The sequence below is a fragment of the Neofelis nebulosa genome, chromosome 1 (assembly GCF_028018385.1).
Source record: "Neofelis nebulosa isolate mNeoNeb1 chromosome 1, mNeoNeb1.pri, whole genome shotgun sequence".
Taxonomy (NCBI): Eukaryota; Metazoa; Chordata; class Mammalia; order Carnivora; family Felidae; genus Neofelis; species Neofelis nebulosa.
In genome coordinates, this window is record NC_080782.1 from 100,340,646 (window position 1) to 100,365,836 (window position 25,191).

Genomic DNA, 25,191 nt, shown 5'->3' on the forward strand with positions numbered 1-25,191 from the left:
CTCATTTCCCCCTTCCTCTAGTCCCTGGTAACCACTATTCTACTTTGTCTCTGAATTTGACTACTCAAAGTAGTTTTCCTGTTATTTAGCCCTCCTAGCCCACTAGCCCAACATGAAGTTGTTGTTCAGTAAATTTCCCAATTAAATGGCAACTAGGAATTGAAAAGCATTACTTATGCCATTGGGTTACCTGTATTTCTTGAGTGGACTCAAATTGCTAATTATTGTTACAATCACCTTATTTATTTATGGGAAACTTTTGTTTGCTCTTAGGTGTTTTTTCCAGTTTTATTGATATATAATTGACATGTGACATTGTATTAAAGTGTACAACGTAATGATTTGATATATATGTATTGTGAAGTGAATATTGCGATGTTTAGTTAACACCCATTACCTCACAGTTACAACTTTTTTTTCTTGTGATAATGAAGTATTTTTTATTTAACTTTTTTTTCACTTAGTTTACTTTCCTTTTTAGACCGAATCTGGATATGGATCTGAATCCAGCTTGCGTCGACATGGCTCTATGGTGTCACTGGTGTCTGGAGCAAGTGGCTATTCTGCAACATCCACCTCTTCATTCAAGGTACTTGTTGTTATGCTATAGGGCAGCATAAATTGAGTACTGAGTGTTGTGAAAAGAACTTGATAGGTTTTTGAAAGAAATATTCCACAATGTAACTTATTTCATATTGTTATGGTTTTTAAGGTGCAAAATCATGATTCTTACAAATATAAAATGAGCATATCAGATTTTATTTCATTCATTAATGAGTTAAGATGTAAAAAAAATGGGCTCAAAGCAGAATGTAAAGAACAGTGAAATGATTTTGTTAATATATGCAAATATATTCTGTTCAGAGATTAGTAACCAAGTGTGTTCACTGGACAAAATTAATTTGCACCTCTGTGGACTTTACATTGCTCTCAGTTTTCTACTACTTAAAGAGTTGTAAAATAGCTCCAGTGCAACGAAATTAAATTCTATATGATCAAAGAACACGCTCTCTTAAGAGTTCTGTAAATGACACTCACCATTCCTTTGAAAGGTCACCGAGTAATATGTTTGCCCAAAGTCTTTAACAATTTTTCCTCACAGTGTTTAATTTGAAAATACTAAATGTTATATTAGCACATTGTCAGACTTAACTGTTCTCTACTTCCTTCAGGCTTATCACTGTCAAGCCACTAATTAGTCATGTTCAAGTCTATTCCTGGGAGTGTTACATTGAACTTGACAACTCTCCCTACCCCATCCCCTCAGTAATAAGATGTAGACTTTAAAAGGTGATGAAACATCATAGGAGTATATAAATTCCAGTTTTGTTAACTTGGATTACCTCGCCATTTTGTGTGTTTTGCAGAAAGGCCACAGTTTACGTGAAAAACTGGCTGAAATGGAAACCTTTAGAGATATCCTGTGTAGACAAGTTGATACTTTACAGAAGTACTTTGATGCCTGTGCTGATGCTGTCTCCAAGGATGAACTTCAAAGGGATAAAGGTTAATTAGGCTATTACCACTATTTTTTCTTGGAGAATGAATGGATTTAAAGCTTCTTGATCTTAAAGGGTAATGTCTTTAAGTGATAAAGGTAATTATAGTCACTTGCTGAAAACCCCCAGTGTAACAGATTTCAGTATTATAACTTGTATACTATATTAACATATCCTGATTAATCTGATCACCCAAACCAGATGCCATTGAAGACTTTTACATGATTTTTAGACTCTTTATTCCATTAAAAAATATATCTATCATCTCAGTAGTATGGGGTATTTCACATGATCACGTCTAATAAATTTACCCTGTGGGGCACCTGGCTGGCTCAGTTGGTAGAGCATGCAACTCTTGATCTCAGGTCATGAGTTCAAGCTCCACGTTAGGCCTAGAGCTTAACTTTGAAAAAAAAAAAAAAAAAAATTACCCCCTGATGAGTCTTACAGAGAAGCATGTTTATGTTAAATCCTCTAAATCTGAAATCATTTGATCTCTGTATTCCTCTGTCTTCCTCCTCCTCTTCTCCCTTCCTTTTTCTCTTCACTTCTCTCTCTCCCCCTCCCTTCCTCTGGCTTTTTTCTCATAGAAGAAGAAATCAATAATGGAGCTACATAGACGTTTAAAAATAATCTTTAGTGAATTTTTTTATTTAAGAGACATGATCTTAAGTTAACTCGTGTAAGTTTTTAAAGTTACTCTTTCTTCGTTACTGCTAAAGATATTACTGATGTTGTTAACATCTGCTCTTCATTTGTTCCTTTCCTTTGCTGTGAAGACAAAAATGCCTTCAGTATTCCTAAATAGCACCATGTTCATTCCCAGTATAACTAGGTTGCTTGACAAGGTTTCATTTCTTGGTCTTATTAAATGTGTTTGATCTGAGTTGATACTTTTTGTTCTCTCTATTCTTTTCCCTCCCTTGTGCCTTCTTTTGGATTGAGTATTTAGTAAATAATTTTGTTACCTCCTTTGGCTTTTTAGCTATTACTCTTCGTTATTTTAGTGGCTACTTTATGGTTCATAGTATGTACATTTAACTACCTTCAAATAACATGCCACTTCCAAGCATAGTATAAGAACCTTACAGTTATGTATTTTAATTTCTCCCCACTACTGAGACAAGAGTTTTCAGTGTTCTTTAACCAGTACACTGTGAATTATGAGGTTTTCCAGTCCGTGATTTGGAAACAGGTACTTTTCCCTGTACCGTGTAGGTTTTGTATACTTTTCCCTGGAATTTTTTCACACAGTTCTTTCCCTGGCCTCTATAGTTCCCTCACTTGTATGTGCTAACAGTACTCTACTGAATGTTCAAAGGGACCTTCTGCTGATCTTCAGAATTCTTTCTCTGTACGGGCTCTCCTCTGCAGTCATCTGCCTTGTGAATTCCAGTTGCCTTTGTTTCTCTGTACTGTCAGTTCCTTCTCACCTTAGAGTCTGCCAGACTCCTGGTTTCCTCCTTACTCTAGAGCTTGGAAACTCTCCCAAGACAGTAACCTGGAGCAGTCATAGGGCTCATGTTATTTGTTTCCTGACTCTCAGGAATCACTGTCCTTTGTGGCCTAATATCCAATGTCTTGAAAACCATTGTTTCATGTAGTTTTTCCAGTTTTTTAGTTTCATTCTAGAGGGTAGCCTGTTTCTTCTATGTTGGTCAGAAGCAGAAACCCATATTCCTCATAAAGTACTTAATTTAGGTACTTAATTTTATCTAAATTAAGTAGCCTTAATGTTCTTTATATTTCATAGACTTTAAGTTTTAGGTTCTTTAACATTTGATATTTATTTCTCTAAAAATAAAGGCCCTTCAACTTGTGTTTCTCCTTAAGAAAAATGTGTGTATATCTTTTCTTATCAAACTAAACATTACACATCATCTTTCATTTGCTGGCAAATAGCCCTTTCAACAAAAAGAGAATACTTACAGAATTGATTTATTTATTTTTAAATGATCTTATCAGTAGTAGAGAACATTCTGAGGACAAAAGTGATAATGGAAGGCTTAGAAGTTGGGATACAGTGATAACCAGGTTGTATAGAATCTTTGAAAAATAATTTTAAATGCTATTTATGTTTGAATAAATAGCAACAGTGGTAGACTAATATATTAATTTCTTAGGGCTGCTATCACAAAGTACTATAGACTAGGACAGCGAGGAGCTGATGGGGCGGCAGTGCTGCCATCTGGCTCAGCAGCCCCTCTGGAGTCTGCCCAGGTGGCTTAAACAAGAGAAATGTATTTTCTCACAGTTCTGGAGGCTAGAAGTCCTAGATGAGTTGTTACCAACATTGGTTTCTTCTGAGGGCCATGAGGGAAGGATCTATTTTAGGTCTCTCTCCTGAGCTTATAGATGGGTTGTCTCTTCCCTTTGTCTTCACATCATCTTCCTTCTGTAAGTGCCTGTGTTTAAATTTCCTTCGTTTATGAGGACACTGGTCATCTTGGATTAGGGCCCACCCTAGTGACTTCATTTTAACCTGATTACCTCTGTGAACACCCCGTCTCAAGATACAGTCACATTCTGAGGTACGGAAGGTTAGGACTTCTAACATATGAATGTTGCAGGGACATAATTCAACCCATAACAACTGATTTCCCTATAAACACTATCATAAAAAATATTGATATTTTTAAGAACTCATGCTGGGTAAAGGTGAAATAAGGACAGGGACCATAGTTTCCTACTTTGTAGATCAGAGTTGCTGAACTGAATCTAAGGATCTTTGATTAAATTATCAATACCTTGGGGGTGCCTGGGTGGCTCAGTTGATTAAGCATCCAGCTCTTGATTTCGGCCCAGGTCATGATGTCACAGTTTGTGAGTTCGAGCCCCACATCAGGCTCCACACTGACAGTGTGGAGTCTGCTTGGGATTCTCTCTGTCCCTCTCTCTCTGCCCTGTTCATGTTCTCTCTTATCTTTCTCTAAATAAACAGATAAAAATTATCAAAATATGACAACAGTGGATTGTAGGTAGTGGATTGCTCTAATACTTTGTTATGTAGCCTCCATGCTAGCTTTATATGTTATTAATCTACTACCTTTACTCTGTTTACCTTTCCAATGAGAATTTATTCTTTCATATATTTTCTTGTTTCTAATTAACTCACTTACTTTTCAGCCTAAAGAAGTCTCCTTAACATTTCCTGTAAGGCCAGTTTAGTGGTGACAAACTCCTTTAGCTTTTGCTTGTGTGGCAAACTCTTTCTCTCTCCTTGAATTCTGAATGATAACTTTGCCGGGTAGAGTATTCTTGGTTTGAAGTGTTTTTATGGCTTAAAGAATTTTAAGAATCACTGTGCTTTTTTAAGTGTGTCATTGAAATGATAACAGCAAATTCTCATTTATTTTAGGTGTTCAGTGTTTTTATATAAAATAATCAGAATTGTTAGTTAGGCAGTCTTAGCCAGACCACCCACATTTCCACACATACTTCAGTAGGATTTAACTAACCTTTAAAGTCGTGTGTGTGTGTGTGTGTGTGTGTGTATGGTTTTCAAAAGTAGAAAACATTATCTCTACCCTAAACATAGTGTTTGATTTTAAAAGAAGATAGATGTATCACATCAAAGGAAAGTTTCTATTAATCTTGCTTTTATTCATTGTTAGTTTGTTGACTTGAAGTAGATTACTTAACATTTTTTCACATCTGTTGTCTCAGCTATAAAGTGAATATTATATCCAGCACATATGATTGTGAGAATTAAGTGAGAATATACATACATTAGAACTGTGCATAACAGCAAAAATTCAATAAATAATAGCTGCTGTTTTTAATGTGGTTCGTTTAGATTATTGCAGGGATGGGGCGCCTGGGTGGCTTGGTCGGTTAAGCGTCTGACTTCGGCTCAGGTCATGATCTCACGGTCCGTGAGTTCGAGCCCCGCATCAGGCTCTGTGCTGACAGCTCAGAGCCTGGAGCCTGTTTCAGATTCTGTGTCTCCCTCTCTCTCTGCCCCTCCCCTGTTCATGCTCTGTCTCTCTCTGTCTCAAAAATAAATAAACGTTAAAAAAAATTAAAAAAAAAAAAAAAACTAGCTCTAGATTATTGCAGGGATAGGGAAAGCAGGAATGTGCAAGATCCAAAGATACAATTTAACATAATAGATTTGAATGTTAGTAAGGAAAACCAGTCTGATTGGGATGGGGGATTTATATTAGGACAGTGGCTTTAAATCCTGTCAGACATCCCTTAAAGGTAGCTCAAGGATGGACAAGGAGTGCTTGGTTGGGAAGGAAAAGAGGAACGCCACTCTTTTAGCCAGAACAGCTCTTATTTTCATCAATTTTATATTGAGTGTTGCGCTAGAAAAATAAAGTTGAAAATCCCTGTTTGGTGGTACTAGGCTGTTAGATGGTTAGAGATACAAAACCCAAAATAGATCCTAGTGAGATAAGTGAAGCACAAACCTTTCAGTAGTATTTAAGAACAGTTGATCAAAGTAGTATTGAGTCAAGGTCAGGATCTTGTTTGATGGTAAGTACTGATTTAAAAACAGCAGTATGCTGTGTTAATGAACTTCTTAGAATTGACCATATTTGCAAATGATTGACAAGAAGATGAAGATCCACACAATCTGGGAATCTGATGAATCTTGGGACTAAGATGCCTGCAGAGGCTTCAATATGAATATTGACGTCTATAGGAATGATGGACATAGAAAAGAAAAATGTTAGTCAGGTATTGATATCACTTTGCTAGGTAGAAATGAGTAGTAGGTATTAGTAGATAATAGCTTATGATTTGAAAAAGTTGTTATAGATGAGTAGCAAAATTTTTAAGTGATGAAAAAATGAAATAGCCTAATAACTAGAAAATGCCAGTACAGAACAAAAGTATTTTTCATGGTGATTATTACCATTTAGGGGAGGAATAAGAAACAGGAGTGGAATCTACATCCATTGGAGAGAGAGAGCTAAAGTAGATGAAATGTTTATTGTAGGATGAAGTTACTCCTGGTGTAAAGAGATACAGACAAGAAGTAAAACATTAATTTAGAATGAAGACTTCTTACATAGAAAGGGAGTACCTAAAAAAGAAAAGAAAGAAGCCATTAAAAAACGTGATAGCAGAGAATAAGGTTTATAAATTTGCATTAAGATTGGAATACATAATACAGTGAATTAAAGTATGTTAGAAAAAGGGATAGAACATAGAACAAAAAGGTATGCAGAAGGAGAACATAGGGGATTCTGTTTTTTCTGGAACTAAGTTAAAAGGAATGTCCAGGCACAGACACATAAGGATGAATGCAAATTGATATCACACCTGTAAGTCATTTTGTTGTCATGACCTGTAAGTCATCCCCTACACATGCAGAAATAGTAAACTTAAGAACTCCCAGAGGCAAATTAAGGTATCTTTTGCATGTAACTTACTCTCTTACAGTCCTGCTCAGCCCTTGCAGGCCTCTGGTAGACTTATGAAATCACCCCAAGCTGGGTAGGAAGGGATAGGATGACTAAAGGACAAAATAATTCATATCTCAATGTTATCCCTTACACAAATGAGAATGGGTACAATTTTTCTAATGTATTTCAAGACATTGCACAGCATGTTTATTGGGCATACCTTGACAACCTTTGAAAATACAAAGGTAAATAAGGTCTTGTACTCACAGAATCTAGAATATATTGATTTCATTCGAACATAAGAAAAAATTGGTTTTCTATTTCCTTTAATCCTAATATCCTGAAATATATTTTCTTTAGTGGTAGAAGATGATGAAGATGACTTTCCTACAACACGTTCCGATGGAGACTTCTTGCATAATACTAATGGCAATAAGGAAAAGTGTAAGTAGTATATTTTTTCCGGTTGGCTGGATTAAGTGTACTTTCTAAAGTTATATAATAACTAAGTATATAGCAAGAATAATTATCTAATTGAGTAGTTCTTAAAAAGCAGTGTAATTGCTGGAAAGTGAAAGTTTCTTCCAGGAAAAGACATATGAGTAAAATACACATTGTGACATTAAATAATAATGGCAGCTCATGATCTAACAAAGACTCATTCTAAATTCCAGACATTGACCTGCTTATTTCAGCAGTTATAAAATCAGTTTCTAGCACTCAAAGTTTATTTCTTGGAGGGAAAGCATTATAATATAACTTGAATGTTTGTTTAGAGTATATTCTCTCTGTTGAACGTACTTTTCTGTCTCCACTTAATAAACTGGTATTAAAAAGTATATAATCAGTGTTATTAAATGTAAGTTATTAAAAATAGCTCTGATTTCACCACGTATTTGTTTATAGACACAGGAGCAAGGTGGTTTATTTCATATACCCATTTATTTTGCTGTATTTTTAATGGCTAACTTATTAGATAGAATTCTGAATTGTTCATTAGAAACCTACAATTTGCACCAACGTGGATGAAGCTCAAGGGCCTAATGTAAGAGAAATAAGCCAAAGACAAATACTGCATGGTATCATTTACATGAGGAATCTTAAGCCTGAAAAAACAAACAAATCCAGAAACCTGTGATCCATAGTCAGTACTCTTCTTTTGAAATATCCTACAAAAAAGCTGGATTAGATTTGTAAAAAATTTTTTAAGTTACAAAAATAAGACATTGTGAAAAAATAAGTTAATCTAATTAAGCTTATTTTTGCTAATGTTGTGAAAGAATGTGAGGTATAATTTGTGGCCTGTTTTCAAATAATTTTTCAAACTGTCGTATGCATGGAATTAATTTTCTTTTTTGTAGATCACAGTGGAATATTCTTTTATTGATACTAAAATCTGATACTTCTGTCCCCCTACTTTTTCCTTTTTGGCTCTTCCTGTTCCTTAGTTTCATCATAGCTTTCTTCCTGCTTATGACCTGCCCTCCCCTCAGTCTTGTGAAATACTAGCTTCTTACTACAGGGTTATCTATCCTTGGGACTTGGGACTTGGGACTTGGGACTGAAATGTTGAACCTTACTGAGCCATCTAGATTTATCTTTATTAAATTAGAGGGTTATTTGGGGAAGATTATTTCAAATTATATTTTAATTTCACAATAAATAATCTGCTTTAATGGAAAAAAGATTTTGTTTGGACATTGAGAAAATTGTTAAATTGTAAAACTTGCAAGTCCAATCTTCTAGCCCAGTCAGTTCCCCGACCTACACTCCCCAGAATAGAATAGAAATTTATTTTCTATAGTAATTGAAATGGACGGTTCTAGATTCTGGAATACCTGGCACAGCAAAAGATAGGTGTATTGGCCTATCATGAATAAAGTGATTATGCAGAAATTTACAAACTGAGTATTGAAATTTAGCAACCTCATTGTTCTTTTTATCTCCAAGAACTCTGATGATCAGGCACGAAATGAAAGTCTGTGTACTGAAGCTCCCTTCTTTTACCCTGTTTCCAGAATACCCATCAACCAGATGTATATTTTCTGATACAAAAATAGAACATAACTCTAGATGCTGAATGACCACAAGGAAGGGACCTATAGAGATTTTCTACATCTACCATGAAGAAGCTGTCTCACTACCAGATCACCCTTAAATGAAGTCCACTGGGTTTAAAACCCTGCTGATGCTTACAGAGCTTCTAGTAACTTACTCTTAAATGTGAACAGATAGCCAGATTTCCAGACATTTGAGGAAAGCCTCCAATCTCTTTTTCTGGAGACTTGAAACCAAGCAACAGAAGGCAAAGTTATTAGAATCATTTAGAGAAATACCCTACAAGATGTTTACATAATTTTTTAAATCATGAGTCATGTTTGAAGTACACTTGTGGAATGCACTGTTTAAAATAATTCCTTTCAGGGTGCCTGGGTGGCTCAGTTGATTAAGTGTCCAACTTTGGCTCAGGTCATGATCTCGCGGTTCATGAGTTTGAGCCCCATGTCGGGCTCTGTGCTGACAGCTCTGAGCCTGGAGCCTGCTTCAGATTCTGTGTCTTCCTCTCTACCGGTCCCCCATTTATTTATTTATTCATTCATTCTCTCTCTCTCTCTCTCTCTCTCTGTCTCTCTCTCTCTCTCTGTCTCTCTCTCGTATTTTAAAATAAATAAAAATTTATTCTCTCTCTCATTTTTAAATAAATTAAAAGAACATTAAAATAAAATAAGATAATTGCTTTCTTGGGGCACTGGGTGGCTTAGTCGGTTAAGCATCTGACTCTTGATTTCACCTCAGTCCAGATCTCATGGTTCATGGGTTCAAGCCCCACATTGCCACATTGGGCTCCGTGCTAATAGTGTGGAGGTTGCTTGGGATTCTCTGTCCCCCACCCTGCTCTCTCCTTCTCTCTCTGCCCTTCTCCCACTTGTATTCGTGCTCTCTTCACTCTCTCCACCCCCCAAAAAAATAAATAAATAAAAACTTTAAAAATAAACGGAATAATTCCTTCTTACTGTTGATGCAAAGTAACTCTTGTTAATTACCATAGATGGAAAGTAACTTTCTGTTAGAGTTAGAAATGAGTTAGAAGTTTTCTATATAATCTGGTAAAGTGAATAGAACATGTAGTCTTTAAATCTGGTACTGCTTGATCATAGCATGGGATTAGGGTGTCAGTCATCTCTCAAAAAAGACAGGCTCTTAGTGTTAGATGCAGCCAACATCAGAAAAGGGAGAAATGATACTTGATTCTTGGGAGTGGTCATTGTAACAAATTTTACCATTAGAGCCATCATTAAAGCTTTGGTCTAGGGGCACCTGGGTGGCTCAGTCGATTAAGGGTCCCAACTCTTGATTTTGGCCCAGATCATGATCTCACAGCCATGGGATCAAGCCCCACGTCCGGCTCTGCACTGTCAGTATGGAGCCTGCTTAGGATTCTCTCTCCCTCTCTCTCTGCCTCTTCCCCACTCATGCGCATGCACGCTCTCTTTTTAAAACATAAATAAACTTTAAAAAAGATTTGGTCAAGATTACCTATTGTGATTAGTGAATATGTTAAGATTTTTAAAAATTTAGAACTAGTATACCGACCTGATAATAAATTGTATGTATTCCAAGAATAGGATTGGGAGTGAGATGTGAAGATTAGAATAAAACTTCCACAGGTTCTAAGATGATAATAAAGACACTTAAAGGTAATTTGAATATTAGACTAGAGGAGGAATTTTTGGATATGAAAACACCTTCCTGGGGCGCTTGGGTAGCTTAGTCGGTTAAGCATCCAACTTCAACTCAGGTCATGATCTCACGGTTCTAAATCATGATGTAAGGACTGTTTCCTCAACCTTTTGTGAACAATATTTACCTCTAATGTAAGTTTTCTTGTTATGTTCTGTGCATCCTTTTCTTAGTTTATATTTCTAGAGTCAAAAGAGGAGACTTTATGATAATAGTGTCAATTCATCAAAAAGGCATAACAATTATACATGTAGTTGTATATAATAACAGAATACATGGAGCAAAAACTGAATAAGTTGAAGAGGAAAAAAAAGACAATTGAATTGTAATAGTTTGAGACTTGACTCTCCAGCTCTCAATAATGGATACAACAAGTAGGAAGAACACCAAGGAAATAAAATACTTATAAAAACAAACAGACCTGGTAGACATCTATGGAACTCTCCACTTAACAATAGGAAAATATATATTCTTAACAATATCCTTAACAATAGGAGAATAGTATATGTAACATTCTTCAGGAGAGACCATAAACAAGCGTCAATTAATTTAAAAGGATTGAAATCATACAAAGTACATCCTCTAACCACAATGGAATAAAATGAAAAATCAGTGACAGAAATTTAGGGTATTCACAAATACGTAGACATTAACACCCTCACATATAACCAGTGGATTAAAGACAAAATCAGAAAGGAAATTAGAAAATACTATGAGATGAATGAAAGCAAAAATACAATATACCAAAACTGATGGACTGCAACTAAAACTGTGCTTAGAGGGAAATTTATAGCTGAAACACCTTTATTATAAAAGAAGAGACTCAAAATACAATACAATCCAACTATAAATTGGTTCTTTGAAAAGATATCAAAGTTCATAAATCTGTCTTAGCAAATTTACAGTGTTATTAACTATAGTCCTCTTGCCATACATTAGACCTTTACACTTATTCATTCTGCATAACTACAACTTTCATTCTTTTAACAGTACTTTCAAGAGCAGAAATTTTAAATTTTGATGAAGTTCATTTTATTACTTCTTTTGTGGATTATGCCTTTGCTAAGTCATATCTATATAGGAGTTTTTAAAGTTGAAAGTATCATTATTTCTCTTAAGGAGTTCTCTTGGAGTGGTTTCTTATTAGTTAATGGTATAAGATATTATGCTCTCTTGCTTGCATCTTATGAGTTGTAAGAGTTTTCATTTAATTCAAAGACTAACTCTGAGTTAAAATTATAAAATATAAACATAAGAGCCATTTAACATGTGCATTGGTCTCAGACTTAATTTTGGACATTTATTTTAATTTTACATACCTTATTCAATTCTGTATGGTTTATCTTTAGGTATTTTTTAAATTTTAGGTCTCTCAAAATGTAAGGTAGTTCTTGCCATAGTTTCGTCCCACTTTAAGATGTCAGAGTATTATTGTTAAAGTATTCCTCTTACCACTTTGTTCACTGGGTATAGTACAGCAAATAGATTTCATGAAACAACATCCAGAAAAAAAGTTATGAAAGTACATACGCTGCCACAAGCTTCTTTGCTTATAGAGTATGGATGGAAATTTTTAAATGTTGGCCATCAAGAGGAGAATTAGAATCCAAGAGCCTGCTCTGACTTACTGGGTTTTTAAACATTTTTTAGTTTTACATTTTGATGAAGACTTATTTCTTCATTACAAAGATGTTCAGTGAATAGCTTTTTTTTCCCCCAGTATTTCCACATGTAACACCAAGAGGAATTAATGGTATAGACTTTAAAGGGGAGGCGATAACTTTTAAAGCAACTACTGCTGGAATCCTTGCTACACTTTCTCACTGTATTGAATTGATGGTAAAACGTGAGGACAGCTGGCAAAAAAGACTGGATAAGGTAAGTGTTGTTTTTCTTCTTTTTAAAAAATGATCCAATTTGATTCAGCTTTATAGTAATTTCTTAGGGAAAAATCTATCGGGATTGATAGAAGTAGCAGGGGGTACTACTCTTCTGAAATTTTGTGGGCATCTTAAACTCATTTTCCTAATGAGATTCACCAGTTATGTATTTAGTTACATACAACATAAATTCTTGGTAGGATTTTAATATAAAAAATTTTGTAGTAATAGAAATGCCTTGGAATAGAAGTGATAAGCCATTTAACATTACCTAGCTTAATTGCGAAATACGTGCAGCTGTATTTAAGTTCTTAAACACCAGTTTATGAAGTTAAACACTAGCTTACTGTGTTCATAGCTGTGTATACTTCCAGGGTCATTGTGCTATTATGTAACATATATTACGTTGTTCATTGAACATTTGCCTCATATTCACCTGTTTCCACCTTTGCTTAAACTTTAGCATTCATAATAATATTACAATATGAGTCTTTAGTTCCTAATGTCACCTTTGGTTCAGTGAATTTGTTTAGTAGGAAAACTTCTATTTAGAATTCAACATCAGTAAAACAATAAAATGTTAAAACCGTAACATATCTTAGAAGATTTAGTTCTAGTCTAATGCCATCATTTAAAGAAGGAACTGAGGTACAGAGACTGGTCCAGAAATGCTAAGTAGCAGTTGGAAGAATTTTACTCTATGTTATATTTCAGCTCTGAATACTAGGCCAGACAGTAGTCAAAATCTGACTTTCTGCAGAAATCTCTGTCCCCACCCCCCGCCCCGTTCTCTCCCACTCTCTCTCTCAAAAATAAATAAACATTACAGCTTTGTAGTACAGCTTGAAGGCCGGGATTGTGATGCCTCCTGCTTTGGTTTTCTTTTTCAAGATCACTTTGGCTATTCAGTGTCTTTTCTGGTTTCAGACAAATTTTAGGATTATTTGTTCTAGCTCTGTGAAGAATGCTGGTGTTATTTTGATAGGGATTGCATTGAATATGTAAATTGCTTTGGGTAGTATTGACATTTTAACAGTATTCTTCCTATCCAGGAGCATGGAATCTTTTTCCATTTTTTTGTGTCTTCTTCCATTTCTTTCATAAGCTTTCTATAGTTTTCAGTGTATAGATTTTTCACCTCTTTGGTTAGATTTATTCCTAGGTATTTTATGGTTTTTCGTGTAATTGTTAATGGGATTGATGCTTTGATTTCTCTTTCTTTTGCTTCATTGTTGGTATATAGGAATGCAACCGATTTCTCTGTATTGATTTTATATCCTGCAACTTTGCTGAATTCATGGATCAGTTCTAGCAGTTTTTTGGTGGAATCTTTTGGGTTTTCTGTATAGAGTATCATGTCATCTGTGAGGAGTGAAAGTTTGACCTCCTCCTGACCGATTTGGATGCCTTTTATTTCTTTGTGTTGTCTGATTGCAGAGGCTAAGACTTCCAATACTATGTTGAATAACAGTGGTGAGAGTGGACATCACTGTCTCGTTCCTTACCTTAAGGGGAAAGCTCTCTTTTTCTCCATTGAGGATGATATTAGCATTGGGTCTTTTGTATATGGTTTTAATGATCTTGAGGTATGCTCCTTCTATCCCTACTTTCTTGAGGGTTTTTATCAAGAAACAATGCTGTATTTTGTCCAATGCTTTCTCTGCATCTGTTGAGAGGATCATATGGTTCTTGTCCTTTCTTTTATTGATGTGATGAATCACATTGATTATTTTGCAGATATTGAACCAGGCCTGCATCCCAGGTATAAATCCCACTTGGTTGTGGTGAATAATTTTTTTAATGTATTGTTGGAATCGGTTGGCTAATATCTTGTTGAGGATTTTTGCATCCGTGTTCATCAGGAAAATTGGTCTATAGTTCTTGTAGGGTCTCTGTCTGGTTTTGGCATTAAGGTAATGCTGGCTTCATAGAAAGAGCTTGGGAGTTTTCCTTCCATTTCTATTTTTTGGAACAACTTCAAGAGAATAAGTGTTAACTCTTCCTTAAATGTTTGGTAGAATTCCCCTGGAAAGCCATCTGGCCCTGGATTCTTGTTTCTTGGGAGATTTTTGATTACTAATTCAATTTCTTTACTGGTTATGTGTCTGTTCAAATTTTCTATTTCTTCCTGTTTTGGTTTGTTTTTTTTTTTTTTTTAACGTTTATTTATTTTTGAGACAGAGAGAGACAGAGCATGAACGGGCGAGGGGCAGAGAGAGAGGGAGACACAGAATCGGAAACAGGCTCCAGGCTCTGAGCCATCAGCCCAGAGCCTGACGCGGGGCTTGAACTCACGGACCGCGAGATCGTGACCTGAGCCGAAGTCGGACGCTTAACCGACTGAGCCACCCAGGCACCCCTCTTCCTATTTCAGTTTTGACAGTTTATATATTTCTAGGAATTTGTCCATTTCTTCCAGATTTCCCATTTTATTGGCATATAATTGCTCATAATATTCTCTTATTGTTTTTATTTCTGCTGTGTTGTTTGTGATCTCTCCTCTTTCATTCTTGATTTTATTTATTTGGGTCCTTTCCTTTTTCTTTTTGGATCTCAGTTACATTTTATGTGAAATGTAAGAATGTGGGTGTGATACACAGTATGTATGTGTGTGTATACCTGTCTATATAGATAGATATAGATATGTATATAGATACGTGTATATGTGTAGTGTACATACGTGTGTATATATGCATATAAGTACATATGTATATATGTATAAGACACATTCTATAAGAAATAGAAAGTTCTTGAGTGGAGAGACTAGTTTATCAATAAATAGGTCTTTTAAGTAATTCGTATAATTGGGAAGGAAAGTACAGTGGTAATTTAATATGATTTAAGTGAAATTTCTGTTTCCTTCAAAAAGTATTTGTACGCTTCCAATGTGCTAGCTCTAAGCTAGAAATGGGGAAACAGCAATGAGCAGGAAATTGCCCCTCAAAGAGCTTAATCTATTGAGAGCAATTAAATAGGTAATAGGTGATATAATAACAGGTATTTGATAGCAGTATTGTTTATACTGTTTCTAATGTCAGTTCTATTATTTTTTCAGCTGAGTAATAGAAAATTAATATTTTGTGGTTATTTTTCTTGGTTACCTATAATAATCCCTTCTATTACAGAAGACATATACTGAATTGTTAGCTAGTCATGTCTAAGAAGACCAGAAATTCTAAGATTAAACAATTTTACTTATTAACAGTATTAGTAAAAGAAAATCAATTCACTGAAGATGTTTGCTTACGTTAATAGGCTCTCATATGTAATTTCATGTGGTTTTTCATTTTCCCTTAAGTCCTTTGAATATTATTATTGTGCTGTATGTTTTTGTTGTGTTCAGTTTTTAAAATTTAGGTATAGCATAAGTATGGTAAGGTGTGCCAGTCTTAGGTGTCCTGTGTGACGATTTTTATGCATATGTATACACCTCTATAACTGCCACTCAGATTAAGATAAAGAATTTTTATAGTACCCCAGAAGGTTCCTGCATGCCTTTTCCTGGTCCATACCATACCACCATCTCAAGAGGTGACCATATACGTATACACTCTTGTGTCTGGCTGTTTTTTCCCTCAACATTGACCATGAGATTTATTTGTATTGTTACATTTAGTGGTAGTTTATTCTTTTTTATTGTTGTATCTCATTGTATGACTTCAGTTTGCTTATCAGTTTTTCCTTTGGTTTTTATATTTTAGCTATTGTAAATAAAGCTGCTATGAGCTTTCTTGTACATAGCTTTTGGAGGATATTCACTCATTTCTCTTGGGCATATACCTAGGAGTAGAATCGTTGGTTCATGGGGTATATGCTAGCTGTGGTGGGTATTGGCAAACAGTTTTCCAAAGTGGTCATGTCACTTTATACTTCTATCAGCAATAGATGAGAATTCACTTGCTCTTTACTCTTAGTAACACTTGTTATTGTCAAGTTATTGTGGGAATTTGTTTGTTTTTAAATTTTAGCCATTCTGGTGGGTCTATAGACCTGCTTTCTCTTGAGTATGCAAAAATTAGTCTTTAAGTCCAATGAACAATTAACTGATTTGTACAAGCTTTAATGCAGATAGGATATTTGGAAGTAGTTAGCTTTGTGTGTGTTCCTGTGGACTTTAATTTAGCCCTTAAGGATTTGAGGTAAGGGAAGGGAATAAAGAGAATAAATGCATGTTCCTTATAAGCTTGTTAGACTTAAGTTATCAGATTTGACCAGGGCAGTACATTTCGTGTTGTAGAAAGAAGTTTGAGATTGGTAGTGCCAGGGCCAGCCCTTTTTAAAAAATAGTTTTTGTTGTTGTTGTTGTTGTTTTTTTTTTTGTTTTTTTTTTTTTTTTTTTTTTTGAGAGAGAGAGTGCTAACAGGAGAGCGGCAGAGAGAGGAGAGAAAATCCCAAGCAGGCCCAGCACTGTCAGCTCTGAGCTGGGGGAGCCCATGGCGAGGCTAGATCTCAGATCTGGATCTTAGGAAGCTGAGATCGTGACCTGAGCTGAAATCATTACTCTCACTCTTTTGACTGAGCCACCCAGGCGCCCCAGGGCCAGCCTTTTTTTTTTAATGTGTTGACTTCGGGTCTTTTAACCCCGTAAGGCTATAGATTAAAAGTGAGGATCAAAGTAGAAATCTAAGCTCTTTTTCAGCTCTAAAATAGTTTTAACCAACAGTGAGAAAAGTACTAGACATTCATCTTTCTTAGAATATATTTTAGCATTCATTGATTTCGCCTGTTGATTATTTTCTTCACATCCATTGCTTTCTTTCTTTAAAGCAAAATAAATACACCTTTACTGGGGGGAAACAAACACATAAATACATTGTAGGCATTTCTAGTGTTAATTTTATCTTTTTTCTTTTTTTTTTAAGCATAGGCACTTTGACAGTTACTTAATACACCTAAATATATAGCCCACCTATAAGGTAATTCTTAGTGGTGATTTAAATGGTGGTTTGTGTGTAAAGTATATCTCAGAGAAAAGTGTTTTCTTGGACAGAACAATGCTCATTTTTCACAGGAGTGGACTGTTTCTTTTTATTACTGTTGTTGTTTAGCCAAATTATAAAATTTCACTGAAATGCAGAGAAAATTCCACTTCAGATGTAATTTTTCACTTGCTTTTTTTTTTTTAGGAAACTGAGAAGAGAAGAAGAATAGAAGAAGCATACAAAAATGCCATGACAGAACTTAAGAAAAAATCCCACTTTGGAGGACCAGATTATGAGGTATGAAGTTACATTTTGATTTTAGAAGGAGGAAAATATAGGCCATATCTATCATAATGTTGCAGGATTTTTTACCACAATACCCGGGGTTCATTGTCGCACTGCTTTGAAGAATGAAGACTTGGACACAAAATGAGAAGTAGGCAAAAGTTTATTAGAGTATAAGATTAGAAAAGAATAGTAGGAAAGTTCTCTTTACAGAGAAGGGACATTTGGAAGTGAATGCAAGGACCATAGAGAAGGGTCCTTGTTTTGTAAAGTTCTGGTCAGCTTTCCCTCATCCCTTCCCCCTTGTTCCTTCTCAGGTTCTACCCTTATGGGCTTGATCACTCTAGGTTCTGGGTTATTCTGTAGGTGTTGGCTCCTTTTCATTGAATTGAGTGGTCAATGGCCATACTTAGGTCTTTTGTCAAATTTCTGAGGAAAACCTGAAAGGGAGTAGGTGGGGTCTGTTACATTCTAAAGAGGAACCTTACTCCTGAGGGGGTTTGTTGTGGTCAGACACTCCCAGCATTGTTCCAAAATATGTGTTTTTCTCCACCCAGGGACCTCAGGCCCTAATCTTTTCCTCTCAACCTACTGAATCTTATCTTCTTCTATCATAATAAAAGTGATTTTTTTTTTTTTTTTTTTTTTGAGAGACTGAGACAGAGTGCGAGTAAGGGAGGGGCAGAGAGAGAGACAGACACAGAATCCGAAGCAGGCTCCAGGCTCCAAACTTTCAGCACAGAGCCCAATGCGGGGCTTGAACTCACAGACTGCTGAGATCATGGCCTGAGCTGCAGTCGGGTGCTTAACCGACTGAGCCACCCAGGCATCCCCAGAAATTACGTTATAATCTTAAATTCATTCCTTAAGATATACTATGTATGCAAGACACTGTACTAGGCATGGATATACAGGATCCTGCCCAAGTACCTAATGGGAAAACAGGCTAGTTAACAGGTGAGTTTGAAGCACTGTTAGCCCTGAGAGGTTTTTGAGTCAGGGATGGCTTCCCAGCATCTTAGCTGAAATCTTAAGAGTGAGACGGAACTAGGGGCACCTGGGTGGCTCAGTCGGTTGAGCATCCAAATTCCACTCAGGTCATGATCTCACAGCTCATGGGTTCATGCCCCACGTCAGGCTCTGTGCTGACAGCTCAGAGCCTCGAGCCTGCTTCACATTCTGTGTCTCCCTCTCTCTCTGGCCCTCCACTGCTCGTGTTCTGTCTCTCTGTCTTTCAACAATAAATAAACATTAAAAAAAAAAATGAGACGGAACTGGAGGGTATTATGCTAAGTGAAATAAGTCATTCAGAGAAAGATCTCATATGTTTTCACTCATATGTGGGACTTGAGAAACTTAACATAGAAGACGATGGGGGAAGGGAAGGGGAAAAAATAGATACAAACAGAGAGGGAGGGAGGCAAACCATAAGAGATTCTTAAATACAGAGAACAAACTGAGGGTTGATGGGGGTGTGGGGAAGAGGGGAAAATGGGTGATGGGCACTGAGGAGAGCCCTTGTTGGGATGAGCACTGGATGTTGTATGTAAGTGATGAATCACGAGAATCTACCCCCAAAACCAAGAGCACACCGTACACCCTATATGTCAACCAATTTGACAGTAAATTATATTAAAAAAAAAAAATGAATGAGTAGGCTGAGTAGATACTAACCAGGTGAATAGCAAGAATGTTTACTTGTAGGGGCTGAAAAGGAAAACTTTAAAAAAAAAAAAAAACAAAAGCATTTTGCCCACAGGGAAACTGAAAGACCTTATCGGAGGGTGGAGCCTATTGAGTGGAGGGAGTAGTAAGCCAGGCTTGCAAGGTCTACAGGAATCCTTATATATCCTCAGGCAATGGGTTTTAAGCAAGTGAAAGTTTTCAGATATACCATTTAGAAAAATCATTCTTGCTCCCTGCTGTGAGGGTAGTGGATTGTAGTTGACAGCCTTCGACTGGCAGCTTCCAAGACTTCAGGCTCGCAGGTGAGAATTGAAGATAACCTAGATTAAGATACAGTAATAGGAACAGACACCAGCGATAAATTTACATATTTAAAAGTAGGATTAAAGAGTGTGGTGATTGAATGAAGGTAACTGGAGGTGCATAGGAATTTTGAGACATTAACCGGAGGAGGTTTTAGGTATTATTAGATACAAAGATCTAACGCTTAGGTGAGAAATGGATAGATAGGCTGTGGATTTCAGGAATCATCACATGACTGAGGCCAATGCTGTGGGGAGAGCAAGGGTAGAACCCTGAGGAACACCCACATTTAAGGGAGTCCAAAGAGGAGTCTTGGATAGAGAGGAATTGGGAAATTAGGAATCCAAGGAGAGAGAACTCTTCCAAGATCATCATTAACATGAGAAATGCTGCTAATGGAGCAAGTAAGCTAAAGAGTGGTGTTTCCCACAGATTTAGCAATAAATAGCTATTTTCCTTGGTAAACATGATGAGTTAAAATGGTTTTTTTAAGTTGTTTTTTAAATAAAGTAAATTTTATTCCAGTTACTGTAGTTCTCCCTTACATGTGCCATCAAAGGAAAGATGTACCTGTCTTATTTGCCCATTTCACTTATCAAAGTAGAATTTTTGAATGCTATAGTTCCCAATTAGTAGACTCCTGAGACTGAAGTGATTGCATAGATTGAATGAGCATTAAAATTTTTCAAGTGTAGATGTGGTTATGATCAATAGAGGTTTTAAAAGCATTAGGAAATATGTTTGAGTTCAGAGTAGATTTTGGCTATTTTGTATTTTTCTTACATCAAGCAAAGTTACACTGCTGTTACTTGAATGTCGGAAATGTTTGGACTTATAAAGGGAATCCTGTAGGAGAGAGGCCTCTGGAGTGTTGTTACTATTCTTGTTGGCGATCCAGCTGGTCATTTGATGGCTGTGTTCACTTAATGATAATTCATTGAAATTTGCACTTTTTGTATATTGTAGCTGAATAAAAAGTTGTGTGTGTGTGTGTGTGTGTGTGTGTGTGTGCGTGTGTTTAACGTGGTTATGAGGGAGCCTCATAGCTCTAAAAGAACTAGTGCATTAAATCGGGGCGCCTGGGTGGCTTGGTCGGTTGAGCGTCTGGCTTCGGCTCAGGTCGTGATCTCGCAGTTTGTGAGTTCGAGCCCCGCGTCAGGCTCTGTGCTGACAGCTTGGAGCCTGCTTTGGATTCTGTATCTCCTCCTCTCTCTGCCTTTCCCCTGCTCATGCTCTCTCTCTGTCTGTCCATAATAGATAAACGTTACAAAAATTTAGAAAAAACAAAACAAAAAACTAGTGCATTAAATCAAGATGTCTCATATGCCTGTGACAAGTGACAAGAGCATTACACCGTAGTTCCTCCCACCCTTTTTGCCTTGGCCCCAGGTGGTGTCATGTTGCTAGGTTAGGTACTTTCTAATGGGATAGTGATGGCCTAGGGTAATCATTCTAACTGGAAAAACTCCAGACAGACCAGCAATTATTCATGTGTCTTACTTTGGATATTTTAAAAGTTAGGGAACCTTAAACCCAGCCTACCTTTTCAGCCTCAGCTTTTCCCCTAACATGAAGCTATTGTTCCACTTACAGTCCACTCACTTGTTTCGTGTCAGCAGGAACATACTGTGCTTATTTGTTTTCTATTATTCTTTGTACATTTGATACAGCTGAGGTTCCAGTTGCATGAGAATCGGTTGGAGAACTTATTAAACATACATATTCCTGGCTTCACCCAAGATCCACTGAAAAGTAATTTCTGCGTATGGGGACTAAGAATTTTCCATTTAACAAGTTCCCAAGGCAGTTTCCTAGCTGATTGAGAACCACTGCTTTGCCATCTAACCAAGCTTGCAAGCATCAGTTCAGTTTTTCTTTCTTCATGAAATAATAGTCTTTGTTTAGGAAGATGCCCCTCAGAAAACTCCTGTCTGTGCTTTTTATCGGCTATCAATAGATCTTATGTAACTTTGTACTTACTTTTCTGTGATTTTATGTTTTCTCTTATCAGGTACTCATTCACAAGTACTCACCTCTGCCACTGTAGCATGAAAGGAGGCATAGACAATTCCTAAATGAATGAGCATGATTATATTCCAACAAAACATTATTTTAATTCCATATTATAATTCTGACATCATGAAATGTTGCTATGTTTTCTTCTCCAGCCACTTAAAAATGAAATTCTCAGCTCAGAAGCCATGCACAAGTAGGCAGTGAACTAAATTTAACTCCAGGGCATAGTTCAGCAACACCCCTGTTCTAAACTATCACCCTAACACAGTGTTGGTCAGTATACAGTGGGTATATGAATATTGAGTATATGAATTGTGACACTCATGATTTTGCACAGAGCATATGTTACTTGTCTTTTGATAATACTTTATATATTAACTGGTTTATAAATATTTGTCAAGTCACATTTCAACTTTCCTCTAGAGTTAATGCTAGGATTATGAAGGTTTTATATTGTCTTTAATCAGCTGGTTTTTTTTTTTCCTCTCGTGTGTTTGAATAGGAAGGTCCAAACAGTCTGATTAATGAAGAAGAGTTCTTTGATGCTGTTGAAGCTGCTCTTGACAGACAAGATAAAATAGAAGAACAGGTATATCCGGTTTTAAAAATTCTAACACACACACACACACACACAAAAATTCTAACACTAGGCATTCTTGATGTGTGTTATTTCATATAAATAAAATTTGAAAATTGTGAACCTAATAACCCAGAAAATGAACTGTCTTCACTGAGTCACAGATGTAGAAGAATCTTTACAAGTCACTTCCTTCATTGATTCATTTCTAAACAATGGAAAGGAGACCACTGATTGTTTACAGGAAGCATGAATAATTTACATGAAATTAAATGGAAATATTCCACCTGTTCCCCTTGAAGTATCCAACTTTTATTATCTTTCTATTTAGAACAAGTATATATTTAATCTGAATAAAACAGTCACTGTGAATTTCTCTTTACCACAAAGTACTGACCATATGAATTCACAAGGAAGAAGACCAAGAATGTATTTTTTTTCTTCTAAATTACTGCCATTCCATTTTTATTAACTCCTTTAAAGCTTTAACTACCTTCACCTTCAATTGCTTCCTCACTTTTGACTTTGCTCAGTATTTCACTGTTATTAAATTCGCAACAGACATACCCAGCTCTTTTTGGAAAGTGAAGGAAAACATTTCTTAAATCCTTTAACTCTAGTCTCAGGATTAGTATGATCCTTTGCCTTCTTTTAGTTGTGCAGTAGTGAAGTTACCATATATTACCACTAGATGGTACTTAAGGGTGAATTTTAGTCACTCTTCACAGGGCTTTAAGCATCTTGCAAATAAATTCGTAAATGTATCAGTTGTACTACAAATTAACTTGTGTAGATAAGTTGGCTTGTCATTCTTTGTCATTGCTAGGGTAGTTATGACCGTTATGCCCATTTACTGGTTTGTCTCCCTGAGGGTAAATCACCTCCAAGAGTGACATTTTCTTTTCATGTTTATTTTTCATTATTTTTTTTCTAAATCAGTGATAAAAAGGTGTTGTTACATTAATTTATAAAGTATATCACTCATTCAAAAGAGATTATGCAGGGGCGCCTGGGTGGCGCAGTCGGTTAAGCGTCCGACTTCAGCCAGGTCACGATCTCGCGGTCTGTGAGTTCGAGCCCCGCGTCAGGCTCTGGGCTGATGGCTCGGAGCCTGGAGCCTGTTTCCGATTCTGTGTCTCCCTCTCTCTCTGCCCCTCCCCCGTTCATGCTCTGTCTCTCTCTGTCCCAAAAATAAATAAAAAACGTTGAAAAAAAAAAAAAATTTTAAAAAAAACAAAAGAGATTATGCAGCATTCAATAAGACTAGAAACTTTCAGGTCCTAAATGAGCTCCATATTTGTACGCCTAAAGTGTAACCTGAAGGAGTATCATTGTGTTTGGCTTTACTTCACTGTGGTGTTTTTTTATTTTGATTTTATTTTAAACTAAGTTGTGCTATTTTGGGGAGAGTCGTGTGCTATTCTGGGAGAGTAGGTCGAGACAACTTCAGTCTGAGTTTTGTAAATGACTAACTATGTAGCTGTAAACTTATCACTTAAATTCTCTGGGCCTTGGTCTTCTAATACGTAAAACAAAGAGTTATACAAGATGATTCAAATTCTCTCTTCTGGCTCCAAAATGCTACTCTACTGGATACTAATGCCGTGCTTGATTTGGAGTTTAAAAGGATCGATGAACACTTTTGTAAATTTTAAAAGAAAAATATTCATGGGACTATTTAACTTCAGTCTGTTCTTGACACTGTGGTAGATACGCTACAAAATAGGTCATTAAACAGACCATGATTTTCCTTGCCTAATAGACATGTTGATATCGCAAAGATAATTATAGTGTGGTAATGCTCTAGAGTAGTAAACTTCAGTAATTCATGAAGTGAGTTCCAAAGATTCAGATCATTAGATATTGCACAGGGCTCTCCACAGCACAGCCACTACTTAGGTATTCTTCAGTGACATTTTTGAGTTTACATTGTTCTATGTTATTTGCCAGTATAAGGAAAGATATTTTTAATAAAGTGAATAAGAAATGAGATCTTAGTTCTGTTCAGATAGTGCTGAATAGAAATTACTGCTTGTCTTCTGCATAGTTAGAAGATGAGTACACACACAACACAGCACAGGCTCTGGTACATTATATTTAGTAAATATTGACTAAGTGAGAAGAAACTAGGCAAGCTCAGGAGGAGGAAGGAGGTTAAGTGACAGCTTAACAGGTGTGATACCTTAATGGAAAGGAGATAAGATATCCATGACCTGGTCTTTGGAACAAAACTGAAGCAAACGAAGACACTGGTTCAGATGATATAGCTCTGCACATCCCTGATGAAGTAGAATGATTGGAATAATTTGGCCAGAGTTTGGATATAAGAAAATTACTTTAACAGCAGTGTTAATTAAGATTCATGGTAAATAATGCCATGCTGGTATTGGAGAGTCTGACCAGGGGCAGAATCAAAGAACCCATCCCTGGTCAAAGGTGGTACCTATGGAGTCTGAAAGAAGAGACTGATTTAGAATACATGAAGTAAGTTTTGGGATTTGGCAAGGCTTGTATCTTTTGAGTATTTTTGTGATTCAAGTATTTATAAGTACTAAAGTGTTCAGTAATTAAATGTTGATAGTTCCAGGTTATATTATCCATTCTCAAGCTACAAAGTACACTTTAAAACCTTCCCACCTAACATTACATGTTTTCTTAGTCACAGAGTGAAAAGGTCAGATTACATTGGCCTACATCCATGCCATCTGGAGATGCCTTTTCTTCTGTGGGGACTCATAGGTTTGTCCAAAAGGTAAGCTAATGTCACAGCTCACTGAAATTATATATTGTATTGTTCTTCAGTGTGGATGGAACTATCTTGTTGTATAAGGTTTCTCTCTTCTTGAATTTAGGTAATGAGACTTTTGGGTATTTTATGTTTTCTTCCAAACATACATTTTTGGATGTTTTTCCTCCAAAATAGTT

General features: G+C 36.2%; 1 protein-coding gene across 3 annotated transcripts in view; it reads left to right on the forward strand.

Annotated features, from left to right (window-relative positions):
- Positions 1-25,191, forward strand: part of CERT1 (ceramide transporter 1) — a 107,359-nt gene that overhangs the window by 58,169 nt on the left and 23,999 nt on the right. For all 3 annotated transcript variants that reach the window (XM_058729376.1, XM_058729365.1, XM_058729355.1), the window contains 7 exons: positions 482-589; positions 1,368-1,506; positions 7,217-7,300; positions 12,318-12,475; positions 17,604-17,696; positions 22,192-22,278; positions 24,926-25,018. In XM_058729376.1, coding sequence (XP_058585359.1) covers positions 482-589; positions 1,368-1,506; positions 7,217-7,300; positions 12,318-12,475; positions 17,604-17,696; positions 22,192-22,278; positions 24,926-25,018 — 762 coding nt within the window. The remainder of the gene's footprint in view (positions 1-481; positions 590-1,367; positions 1,507-7,216; positions 7,301-12,317; positions 12,476-17,603; positions 17,697-22,191; positions 22,279-24,925; positions 25,019-25,191) is intronic.